The sequence below is a fragment of the Nicotiana tabacum genome, chromosome 10 (assembly GCF_000715075.1).
Source record: "Nicotiana tabacum cultivar K326 chromosome 10, ASM71507v2, whole genome shotgun sequence".
Classification (NCBI taxonomy): Eukaryota; Viridiplantae; Streptophyta; class Magnoliopsida; order Solanales; family Solanaceae; genus Nicotiana; species Nicotiana tabacum.
In genome coordinates this window covers 7,270,330-7,283,756 of record NC_134089.1, presented here as the reverse complement: position 1 = coordinate 7,283,756, position 13,427 = coordinate 7,270,330, and the positions used below count along the sequence as shown (strand labels likewise).

Sequence of the window (13,427 nt, the reverse complement as noted above, 5' to 3'; positions counted from 1 at the left end):
CCTTTCTTCCCATTAGATACAACTTAGCAATTATCTCGTAGCATAATCTAGTTTCAATTAATAATTTGATAATAGTAGTTTATAATCGAAAACCCAAAAATGTATGGAAGTGACATTAGGAACAAATACACAACTCTAGTCTAAATAAATACTCGACTCTATTCCTAGCTCCCTGTGGAAATCGATCCCGACCCTCATATCGGGTAAAAGTTATTGTGACCCTCTCTTCCTACCTTTTAGTAGTGTGGAGTTGGCAGTGATCAATTACCACCAATTGAACAAAGTCACCATCAAGAACAAGTACCCATTGCCCCGTATCGATGATTTGTTTAACCATTTGCAGGGTGCTAGGGTGTTTTCTAAGATCAACTTGAGACCGGGGTACCATCAGTTGAAGATTCGGGACTCTGATGTTTCGACTAGATATGGCCATTATGAGTATTTGGTGATGTCTTTCGGTTTGACTAATTCCCCATCGGTGTTTATGGACTTGATGAATAGGGTGTTCGGGCCTTATATTGATTCCTTTGTTATTGTCTTTATTGATAATATCTTGATCTACTCACGTCGCCTGGGGGAGCACGAGCAGCATTTGAGAGTAGTGCTTCAGACATTACGAGAGTAGAAGCTATATGCTATCCAAGTGTGAGTTTTGGCTAAAGTCAGTAGCATTTTTGGGGCATGTTGTATCAGGAGAGGGTATTAAGGTTGATCCTAAGAAGATTGAGGCAGTTCAGAGTTGGCCACGTCCCACTTCGGTAGCAGAGATCAGGAGTTTCCTGAGATTAGCAGGTTATTATCGTTGGTTTGTGCAAGGCTTTTCGTCCATTGCAACACCTTTAACTAGATTGACCTAGAAGGGTGCTCCCTTCCATCGGCTGATTGTGAGGCGAGCTTCTAGAAACTCAAGACAGGTTTGACTACAACACCAGTCCTAGTATTGCCTTCCGATTCGGGGATGTATACTATGTATTGCGACACTTCATGCATTGGTTTGTGTTGTGTATTAATGTAGTGGGGGGTTATTGCATATGTTTCACGTTAGTTGAAGATTGATGAGAAGAATTACCCTGTGCACGATCTAGAGTTGGCCGCGATTGTTCATGCTCTTAAGATATGGAGGCATTATCTGTATAGGGTGTCATATGAGATTTACACTGATCATCGCAGCTTGAAACATTTGTTCAAGTAGAGGGATCTTAATTTGAGGCAGCGTAGGTGGCTTGAGTTACTAAAGGACTATGACATCACCATTCTTTATCATCCAGGCAAGGCAAATGTGGTCGCAGATGCCTTAAGCAGGAAGGCAGAGAGCATGGGTAGCTTGTCATTTATATCAGCAGAGGAGAGGCCACTAGCTTTGGACATTCAGTCTTTGGCTAACAGACTTGTGAGGTTGGACATTTCAGAGCCCAGTCGGGTCCTTGCGTGTGTTGTTTCTTACTCTTCATTATTGGGCCAGATCAAGGCTCGGTTGTTCGATGATCCGCATTTGGCAGTTCTCAGAGAGACGGTGCTATAGGGTAGTTCCAAGGAGGTTTCTATTGGCAAGGATGATGTTCTACGACTCCAGGGTTGCCTATGTGTTCCTAATATCGATGGCTTGAGGGAGAGGATTCTAGAGGAGGCACACAGCTCATGGTATTCTATTCATCCAGGTGCTACGAAGATGTATCATGATCTGAGGCAGCATAATTGGTGGCGGCAGATGAAGAAAGACATAGCAGAGTATGTAGCTAGATGCCTAAATTGCCAGCAGGTCAAGTATGAGCATCAGAGGCCAGGTGGTTTACTTCAGCAGATGACTATACCTGAGTGAAAATGGGAGCGTATTACTATGGACTTTGTAGTTGGGTTGCCATAGACTTTGCGGAAGTTTGATGCGGTTTGGGTCATTGTCGACAGGCTGACCAAGTTGGCACACTTCATTCCAATGATGACTACCTATACTTCAGAGAGGTTGGCCCAGATTTACATCCCGGAGATAGTTCGGTTACACGGTATGCCTGTCTCCATTATATCAGATAGAGGCCCTCAGTTCACTTTACATTTCTGGAGAGCTGTACAGGGTGAGTTGGGGACCCGTGTGGAGCTCAGCACAACATTCCATCCTCAATATGATGGATAGTCGGAGCAGATAGTTCAGATATTAGAGGACATGCTGAGATCATGTGTGATTGACTTTGAAGGGCAGTGGGATCAGTTCTTGCCTTTGGCCAAGTTTGCTTACAACAATAGTTATCGGTCCAGCATCGAGATGGCTCCATTTGAGGCTTTATATGGTCGGCGATATCGTTCTCCTATCGGGTGGTTTGAGCTTAGAGAGGCTAAGTTGTACGGTACTAACTTGGTGAAAGATACCTTGGAAAAGGTAAAGTTGATTCAGGAAAGACTTCGCGCAGCACAGTCCAGACAGAAGAGTTACGCGGATCAGAAGGCGCGTGATGTATCATTCATGGTCGGTAAGAAGGTTCTATTGAAAGTCTTACCGATGAAGGGTATTATGAGATTAGGGAAGAAGGTCAAGTTGCGCCCAAGGTTTATAGGCCCATTTGAGGTGTTGAGGCGAGTTGGGGAGATTTCTTATGAGCTTGATTTACCTCCCATCCTATCAAGGGTTCATCCAATTTTTCACATGTCTATGCTTCATAGGTATCACGCCGACTTGTCTCATGTGTTAGACTTCAGTACTATTCAACTAGATGAGAGCTTGGGTTATGAGGAGGAGCCAGTTGCCATTGTTGATAGACAGGATCGCAGTTGAGATCCAAGAGGATTTCTGCGGTAAATGTCCAGTGGAGGGGCCAACCAGTCCAGGAGGCAACTTGGGAGTTCGAACAGGACATGCGAAGCAGATATCCACACTGTTTAGCACTTCAGGTATGAATCTAAACCCGTTCGAGGACGAACGTTTGTTTAAGAGTTGGAGAATGTATCAACCCGACTGGTCGTTTGCTTTATAGAACCCTGTTCCCCTAAATAAGATTTTCCGTACTTGTTTTTACTGATTTATGACTTGCGAGGATGGTTGGTTCGGGACTTGGAAGAGTTTGGATTAAAATCGGAACACTTGGTTCCTTAAGGTTAGCTTAAAAGTCCAAGTTTGACTTCGGTCAACATTTGAGTAAACGACCTCTGAATTGGGAATTGACAGTTCCAATAGGTTTGTAAGATTATTTCGAACTTGGGAGTATGTCCAGATCGAGTTTTGGATGACCCGAGAGTGTTTTATCACATAATAGTGAAAGTTGGTTCTTCAAGATTTTAAAAGTTCTTTAAATTTGGTTTAGAGCGGGTTTTTGTGGTACGAGGTCTGAACGGAATTCTGAGATCGAAAATAGTTTTGTAGTGTCATTTAAGACTTGCATGCAAAATTTGGTGACAATCCGAGTAGTATAAGTACGTTTCGGCACGTTGGAAGTAAATTGAAGAACTTGAAGTTCATAAGTTTGATTCAATTGACTTTAGGCTGTGATTCTTAGATTTAGCGTTGTTTCGAGCATCCCGAGGATTCGAGCGAGTTCGTTTTATGATTCCAAACTTGTCAGTATATTCGGGCAGGGCCTCGGGGGGCCCAGGCGTCAATCGAACGATGCTCGAGTTAAGTAAGAATTTTGAGAAGATGCTGAAGCTCCAGTTTTGTCATAACCGCACCTGCGGTTGGTCAGCCGCAGGTGCGAGACCGCAGAAGCGGCTCCCAATCGTAGATGCAGCCCAAAGGGGAGGAGCCCAAGTTCCGCAGATGCAGCTCCTCTTCCGCAGAAGCGGAACCGCAAAAGCGGTTCCCAGACCGCAGATGCGGCCTCAGCTAGCCCGGCCCAATTTCATAGAAGCGGACAATTTCTCATAGAAGCGAGACTGCAGATGCGGTCCCCTAACCGCAGGTGCGGAAATCGCTGAAGGCAGTGCCTTCATTTAATATGGGAGTGTGTCATTTTTGACACATTTCATTCATTTCTTGGGCGATTTGGGAGCTTCCAAAGGGGATATTTCAACCTACCTTTGTGAGGTAAGTTATTTCTACTTAATGTGAGTGTAATACATAGTTTATAGGTAGATTACACCATGTAAATTAGTGAAAATTATGGGTTTAGAGTAAAACCTAGGGTTTTGATAAAAACAAGATTTAACCACGAAATTTGTTATGGAATGAAGTAAAAATTATATATTTTTTATCCTTAGATTATGGGTAACAACTTTCTTCGAAAATTTCTGGAATCCGGGCACGTGGGTACGGGGATGAATTTTAGGAATCTTGGCTTTGGGGTTGGATAATCACTTTAATAGCTAGATTATGAACTTGTAAACCTATAATGAATGATTTTTACACTATTTGAATAGTTTCGGATTATGCGGCTCCGATTTGAGGGTTTGAGCGCATTCTTGAGTTGAAAGTAGGCCCGAAACGAGGTAACTCTCTTTTCTAACCTTGTAGGGGGGAAATTTCCCCATAGGTGAACTTAATTAATATGTGATTATTTGTGGGGACTACGTACGTACGAAGTGACGAGAGTCCGTATGTAGCTACTATTCCTGTTATGTCCGGGTAGTTCTAGGCTTACACCATACTTTGTGGGTACCATTATATGATTATAAATTGTTGATTTGCATTGAATGAAACTTCGTTGAGAATGTCATGATTTCAAGTAACTATTTATTTTGAAAAGAATTGAGGAAACATTTAAGTTGTATTTATACATAACCGCATTGCAAGTATGTTCTGCGGGCGGGGTGATTATTTCCACTACATTCATGGGAGCAGGTCGTTTGCCTCGGCAGGTTGATAATTGTATATATATATATGGTTTGGGTCATTCGACCCTCGGCAGTGCACAGTTTACTTTTATGTTGGATCGGTCCGAACATCCTCGCTGGTATTTGTGTGTGATAATAGAACCGGAACCTCTATAATTCGTATGATTCATTACTTGAAAGGTCACTTGTTTTTAAATGAAGGAAGTGCCTAGATTTATTGATTTGATGAATGGATTTCAGTATTATTCTTGTTTAAGCTTGTTGTCATCTACGTACATTGTGAATTAAAATATTAAACTTCATATTATTATATTTATTGACCCTAGTAAGTGTCAAGTCAACCCCTCGTCACTACTTATTCGAGGGTAGACTGGATACTTACTGGGTATATATTATTTATGTACTCATACTACGCTTCTGCACTTGATTGTGCAGGTGCATCTGCCCATCAGTCTAGCGCGTACAATGGACTCTTTAGCTTGAGACTTCCGGTGAGCTACCCTTCTGAGCCGTTCTGCAACAGCTGGAGTCTTTCTATGTCTTATTTTTCCTGTCTATTTCCTTTCCAGACAGTAGGATAGTATGATTTTGTATATTCTACTAGATTGTCCACATACTTGTGACACCAGATTTTGGTACACACATTGGTAGACTTTTGATTTTTGGTTTACTATCATGAATTAAGTTCGTAATTATCACTTTCATCTAATCATGCTTAAGTATCAAACCCCTAATTTCTTTATCAGTAAGGAAAAGTTTTCACGTACTATTTATTTAAAAGAGGATTTTCTAGTTGATTAGTATTGGCTTGCCTAACAACGGTGTTTGGCGTCATCACGGCCTAATGTGGAATTTGGGTCATGGCAATTGGTCTAGCCTCATCTCACATTGTTGTCCGAATTTCGTTAAAATCCCTTGTGAGGGCATCCACATCCGGCATACTTGGCAAATGATCAAGGTAAGGAATCTCCTTTGAATGAAATGGCACTTGGGACTCGTACACTCTTGGTCTAATAGGGGGTGGAGCATGCTCTTTTGTCAAATCAGGTCCATCATTCTCTTCCTCCTCATCACCACCCTCATTAGGGAAGGGTATGTCATCTTCGGACTCATCGACATTGGTGTCATAATCACTATTCTCTTCCTGACTCTATGCATCTGCCAGTCCCGATTAAATATGTCATCTTCGGGCAATTGAGTCAGGATAGGTGGTTCAACTTGCTCGTTTTCATTGCACAAATAACAAAATAATAAGCTATTCAAATTGATAAGTACTTTACATATAACTATAGCACTTCACTTACAAGTCGTAATGTGTTGACATTCCATGATGGACATTATCCTGTTAGTGATGACTCCCAGATGGACCACTATGATCCAACACACTAAAACTACGCATATTCCAACTGGGCGTGGGTTCATAACTTGTAAAATTTATATCTGGACGGTACCCCCTGTGGAATATATGAGTGTTAATACAAATTCAATACAACAAAAATAAATATCGTAGCACAAAGGAAAATTGAAGTTTACCACTCGTCTTGTGGATTATGTAAAGTAGGAGAGAAATTATTTCCTCGCTCCTTATTCGCCCGTGGAGATAAGTTTAAATCCGACCAAACTCTTTCGACCAGAACCTGTTCGGCAAAAACTGCTCCAAAATAACCACCCAATGACTGAGGGTTATCCCTGTTTTGCGCAACCTCATTATTGCGAACGTCTTCAACCTTCACGTATATTTCCAACATTTTTATCAAAATAAATTTTCGTTATTCATCTGGAGTCCTCAAAAAATCACTCAAAGTACAAGCAACCCCTTGCGGAGTGACAAAATACGAATATCTTCCGGTTACTTTAACGTTCATCAAACGTTTGTTCACACCCATTTTATTACACAACAAGGATACCAGTCTATCGTACTCCATTTGTAAATGACAACTTAACATGACTTTGTGGAGATAAACTATAGCTCACTGAGTTATTCGCCACCGCAACCTCATCCCCCCAATATAATGAAACCCTTACTTTTCGCTCTTCAGACAATATGACAAAATGCTTGAGAATTTAGCAAGAAGAAAAATTTAACAGGAGTTGAGAATATTTCTGAATGGATTTTTGCAAAATCCTTAACGCCTTTAAATAAGGCAATGCCCAATCTGGAGGGTCGAATTTTTTGAGGTATAACGCCCTTTAAAAGGGCGCTATACCCATTTGAATTATTGTTATGTCAGTTAAGCATAGAAAAGTTATTGGTGGACCCACAAAATATGTATAGTGCCTTTTATAAAGGCGCTATACCTGCCAGTCTTGTCAAAGTCAGACATAGCGCCTTTATGAAAGGCGTTATACATATATAGCACTTTTAAAAGGCGCTATACCTTAACGTCAAAACGGACGTTAAGGTATAGCGCCCTTTAAAAGGACGCTATATATAGTTTGGTCACTAAGTTATTTTTCACTTATTTCGGTCGTTTGAGTCCAAAAAGACCATATTTAGGTTCCGGACTCTGCAAAAGGGTCGTTGTAACATGAACCCCCTTCGCCGAAAATTAACTGTATGTACAACAACAACAACAACAACAACAACAACCCAGTATAATCCCACTTAGTGGGGTCTGGGGAGGGTAGTGTGTACGCAGACCTTACCCCTACCCTAGGGTAGAGAGACTGTTTCCAAATAGACCCCCGGCATCCTTCCCTCCAAGAACTTCCCACCTTGCTCTTGGGGAGACTCGAACTCACAACCTCTCGGTTGGAAGTGGGGGTTGCTTACCATCAGAGCAACCCCTCTTGTCTATATGTATAAGGCAATTAATTGTATGTATAAGGCAAAATTCAATTTGTACCTCTATATGTTATATTTTGATTCTCCTTGACATAGCATAAAAACATAGCTCATTGGTTAAGGGGGTTCAACACCTTTATTATGTTACTGTTTCAATTTCCACTAGCCATAATCTCTTTTACTTTTTTCTTTTTCTTTTTGATCCCCTTTAGCGGAAATCTTACTTCCGCCACTGTGACCTATAAGTTAGATATTCGAGCTGTGGAAGTAGTCAATAATGACTTTCTTAGAGTAAACTGTTTATATTACATCCCTTAGAATGTGATCTTTTACCGGATCCTGAGTGAATACGATATTCTCCGTGTACCGAACTATCCTGCCCATATCATTTAGAAAATTTAACCTGGCCATTATGGTTATCAATATTGATTATTATAACGTCACTTGATTTTATGAACAGCCTAAATATCCTCAGATGTCCTCTGGTAAAAGAAAAACCAATATAAAGTATGCAGTAGCAAATTTTGTCATTTGACTCATCAAGATATGAAAACAGGCAGAGTGATGTAGCGGAAATCACGCCAAGGGAAATTGGGAATGGTTGGTGTGGAAAAAACAAGAGGCTGTCGAAAAAGTTAGGGAGAGTCTTTGACAGCCCATCAATTGTGTTCTGCTTTTTCACATCAGTTATTATGAATACTTGACAGTCTATAAAGATAATGGAGTCATTATTATTTGAGACAAGTCAAAAAGGAATTTCTTTTAATACTATCATAAACGGTTTAACACTGTTTTTCTGCTAAAACATTCTTTAATGAATTCTATAAACCACCAAGCATAATAATTTCAATCAATAGAAATATTTATGAAGATCTAAAACAAAGAATATCATATTTTAGGAAGTCTTCTTATTTTGTATATCTCGAGTTGTTTGGATTTTTTCTCACACTTTTTTTTAGAAAATAATTTTCATTGGGTTGTTTTGGATGTTTGGAAGTTATTTTCAGGCTGTTGCTATTGTTGAGTATAACATTAATCTTTAATCATATTTTATAGTTAAATTGTATATTGGATTAATGCATTTTTCAGTAAAAAAATTTAATTATAAAATATTTATATGAAAAGTATGATGGAATTGAAATGCTCCTTATAATGAACAAGTGCAAGAATATAAAGTTAATATATGAATCAACGTGAATGACTCTCAGAATGCAAAACTTAAAACATTCTGTGGACAATGAAAATAATAATTTCTTCTTAGTCTATCCTAAAATAATGTCATAGTATTTCCTTATTTATTATAGTATGATCATACAAATATTTATGATTTCTTTTAGATAACAATTTATCGAAAACACAATCTCATCCTTCATGCGATAGGGGTAAGGTCTGCGTACACACTGTCCTCTTCAAATTTCATATGTGGGTTTGTTGTTCTTTTAGATAACAATTTCAAAAATATTTCTTTCTTTTTAAACTTTGCACCGAATCAAATCGTGACGTAAATTAAGACGGAAGAGTACAAAATAGGCTGACAGGGCACGCTGTTTTTCAATAACACAGTATTTTTCTTTCCTATGGAACCGTAGGGTAGATAAAAAGCAAAAATTCGTTCTATAATGAGGCATGCATTAGCGTGACAAGAAAAATCATGACATTCTCAGGTATCTAGACTATAATATTAAAATATGGCTCTATTCATAATTTCACATATAGTATTCGGAGAGTTAATTAGTATATTTTCAAAAATATGTTTATTTATAGATTTTAATTATTTTTTGGCAGATTTTGAAAATAAAATCTTCAAATCCAAAAAACAGCTCTAGAGTATAATTTTTAAAGTTTTCTGCTCACAAAACTTCAAATTCTTTTCAAGTAAAATGTATATCCAAATACAATTTCGACTTTCAAAAATAATTTTTCATCTCATCTTCAAAAACTCATTTTTTTTCAAATTTCAATCAAATCTATGTCCAAATGCTAGCTAAATTATTTGGAAGTCAAACTATGGCAACTGTGGAGCTAACTAGGGTGAAGCTTTGCCTTTGGAACAACAACAATCCATGGAATCCCACAAGTGGGGTCTGGGGAGGATAATGGGTACGCAAACATTACCCCTATCCTGGATGACAAATAGGTTGTTTCGAAAAGTCGATAGGAAGAATAAGAACAAGTAAATAACAACAACAAGCTTTGCCTTTGGACATTAATCTTGAAAATGAATTAAATACAAAGAATTAACATTACATTACATTACGTTAAGGAAAACTACACAATGGACTGATTCCTGCACTTGTTAGGCTTGTTACATCTTCAGATTGTCCCAAGTGCAGTACTAGGAATAACACAAAACAACCATATAACAACTAACATACTAGAATAAACATAAGTCCATGACTTTGGAGCTTGCCAATAGCAAGATCATTTGCAGTAAGATGCTGCAAATTGAACATATGCTAGTACCATGAAACACCCGAGAGGACGAAAATTAGTAACCAGGCAGTCCATCTTCAGTTGTGGCAAGGGAAGGCGATAAAGAATTGCGCGATTCATCATAATCTTCACCTAATGGAGATTGTTCAACTCTGATCTCCTCAATCAACTTAACCACTTCAACCATTGTAGGCCTTTTTTCGGGTTGTGGCACAACACAAGCCATAGCTACATGTAACATTGACACCAATTCCTCCTCAATGTTCTTGTACCTTAACAATTCTTGATCAAACACTTCAGCAGTCCATTCATCCCTGACAACTGATCGAACCCATTTAGGCAAATCGACAGCCATTTCTTCCTCCTCAACGCGTGGCCTAGTCGGTGAAGGGTACTCTGAGGGAGCTTTACCAGTGAGCACTTCTAATAACAAAACACCAAAGCTATAAACATCAGACTTTTGAGATAGCCTCTTGATTTCAGCTTGTTCAGGTGCTTTGTATCCTCCCAATCTAGCTATTGCATGAACAGGATTCAATAGCAATGACAACCCAAAATCAGAAATACAAGCCACTCCATTTTTGTCAAGCAACACATTGGATGATTTCACATTTCCATGTGGAATTCTTGAATCTGCATATTCTTCATGAATATGAGCTAGCCCTCTAGCTGCCCCTAATACCAAACTTATTCTTGTTGTCCAATCCAATGGAATTCTCCCTGGTCCTCTGTTCCCTGTTAAAATCAAGAAAACAACATAACATTAGCTTTCTTACAAACCCCAGAAGACAATCTTGAAATTCAATGGCGGAGCCAAAATTTTTACTAAGGAGTGTCAAAATATAGAAAAATTAATATATAAAGTAGTTAAGGAGATTCAACATATAGTACATATACCAGTGGCAGAACTAGGAATTTTAGTAAGGTTCTTTAGTACCTAAAGAAGTAAACACACGGAGAAGTCAAGAAGATTCAACATCTATTGTACATACATAAAAATAATTGACCTAATATATAGAATATATTTTTCGGCGAAAGGAGGCCGAATAACACCTTACGCCTGGCTCCGCCATAAATATATACATAAAAATAAAAAATTCTACTACACAATGCTATTTTCAGAGAAGAGGTGTCAACTAAAAGGGCAACCCGGCGCGCTAAGCTCCCGCTATGTGCGGGGTCCGGGAAGAGCCGGACCTTACATTTCTGCAAAAATCTATTTTCACGGTTTAAACCCGTGACCTCCTGATCACATGGAGGCAACTTTACGAGTAACGCCGAGGCTCCCGAAGGGATGTCAATTGACTGATTAAATTACAAAACAATCTTAACATTACCATGAAGAAGTGAGTGCAAACTCCCATTAGGCAAATAATCATAGACAAGCAATTTCTCTTCCTTGGCATAATAATAAGCTCTCAGTTTCACCATATTAGGATGTTTAAGCTTCCCAATAACATCCATATATTGCTCAAACTCCTTTCTTGCACATGGATTTGCATCTTTCAATCTTTTTACAGCAACAGTACAACCATCATCAAGAATTGCTTTATAAACAGTTCCTAAACAACCTTTCCCTAGCATTTCAGCTGATGCTCTTAACAATTCCTCAAGTTCAAACTGTTTCCTCCTATCAAAAAACACAAGCTTACTCTTATCAGTAGCTGTTGTTCCATCACTATCTCCACCATTATTATTATTATTAGCATATACTCTTTTTTCACTTGAATAACTACTCCTTCTTTTCCCACATTCACTTCCTCCTGACATTGAATAACTTTCCCTTGAATATTTCCCACAATAATAGGCTACTACAAATGACACTACAATTAACAATGCTACTACATTCACCATTACTATTGCTACTACCCCTCCTTTACTTAACCCTTTTCGCGATTTTTTCGCCGGTTCTTCAGTTGAAATTGAAGGTAATGAAGTTGGATTTGAAGGAACTGTTTGTGGTGATTCTGTTTCACCTATGTATGAACACTGAGGTAAATTGCCAATTCCACATAAACCTTCATTTCCAGCAAAACTATTTTCGCCAAAACGGTTGTATAAACTCTTTGGAACAGACCCAAAAAGCTCATTATTCGAAAAGTTTAATTCTTTAAGATTTTGAAGTGAATTCAAGAATCTTGGAATGGTTCCGGAAAGTTCGTTGTTTTGTAAACGAAGTGTGAGTAAACGGGTGAGATTTGATATTTGGTTTGGGATTGGACCTTCAAGATTGTTGTTTGAAATGTCAAGGCGGAGGAGACGGTGGAGGGAGGAAATTTCCGGCGGAATTTCGCCGGAAAAGTCATTGCCGGAGAGGTAAATGAGCTTGAGGTTGATACATTGGGTAATGGGTGTGAGAGTACCGTTAAGGCGGTTATTACGGAGGTCAAGAAGGCGGAGGAAGGGTAGGGTAGAGAGGGCGGTGATGGGTCCGCGGAGGTTGAAGGAAGGGAGGATCACGGCGGAGACACGGTTGTTTATGCATTTTATACCGAGCCATGCGGCGGTGCATGCGGTGGTGGAGTTAGTTGGAAGAGTCCAATTGTGAAGGAGTGTGCCGTGGATGTCAGTTTGGGAACGGAAGAGGAGGAGCGCGGCGGTGTCGTTGTCGTTGACGGCGGCGGTAGTGGCGGTCATTGTGGTGTAGATGAGAAGTGTAAGGAGGAGAATGGCGTAGGAGGAGGAGGAGGAAAAACGGTTCATTTTTGGGGTTTAAGTCATAAAGAGCGGGAAGTGGGGAGTAAAGAGGAGTTGAGTTTTTTTTAAAAAGTTAGGAAGAGAACAAACAAGTTGAATTGTTGATTAGATTGTGTGAAATTTAAGGAACAAAACAGTACAAAAAAAAGTTGTTGAATTTTTGTACATTGTAGATTAGATAGTGACATAATATGAAATTTAAGAAAAAAGAACAGTTCAAAAGAGTTGAATTTGTGTACAGTGTCTGTTTGTTTATGTCTTTCCCTCTCTAGCTAAGTAAAGAAAGTAACGTTTCCTATCGGGTGTACGGTATCCGTATTAGAGCCCGACTATATTCAGATTTGCGTTGTAAGGCTTCATTCGGAAGAAAACGTTCCTTACCAAAAAAAAATCATATTCAAAATTCGAACCCGAGACCTTTAATTAAGGAAAGAGCAAACAATCTGATACACCACATATATTAAATTTGAATTTATTTGTTAGCAGTGCAATTAGCTTGGGGAATGATTATTAATGATAAGAATTAAACAAAATAAAAGATAATTAATTATTTCTTAATTTGCCAAAGTGTACAAGCGGAAGAGAAAATCTAACATTAAGAATACATTGAAACACTAAATTCAAATGGAATAGATGGAGCTAGTTTAAATATGGACTTCATTTAATTTGAGATTGAGGCTTAATTGATTGATATTTCTTACTATAGTTCGACTATAAAGTATTGACTCAATTATTAACCTTTTTAGTCGCTATTTTT

The 13,427-nt window shown here is 38.9% G+C and overlaps 1 protein-coding gene across 1 annotated transcript; it reads right to left on the bottom strand.

Annotated features, from left to right (window-relative positions):
- Positions 1-9,732: 9,732 nt before the first annotated feature.
- On the bottom strand, positions 9,733-12,777 carry LOC107805879 (leucine-rich repeat receptor-like protein kinase PXC1). The gene is made up of 2 exons (XM_016629977.2): positions 11,311-12,777; positions 9,733-10,708 (listed from the first exon to the last, which is right to left on the bottom strand). Exons 1-2 carry the CDS (start codon positions 12,674-12,676, stop codon positions 10,029-10,031), a joined length of 2,046 nt encoding a protein of 681 aa, XP_016485463.1. The 5' UTR covers positions 12,677-12,777; the 3' UTR covers positions 9,733-10,028.
- Between the last annotated feature and the right edge of the window lie 650 nt (positions 12,778-13,427).

Coding starts and splice junctions, on each gene's coding strand:
- LOC107805879 (XM_016629977.2), bottom strand. CDS start 12,676: ATGAACCGTTTTTCCTCCTCCTCCTCCTACGCCATTCTCCTCCTTACA. Junction 10,709..11,310: donor TTTGCACTCACTTCTTCATG/GTAATGTTAAGA, acceptor TGATTTTAACAG/GGAACAGAGGACCAGGGAGA.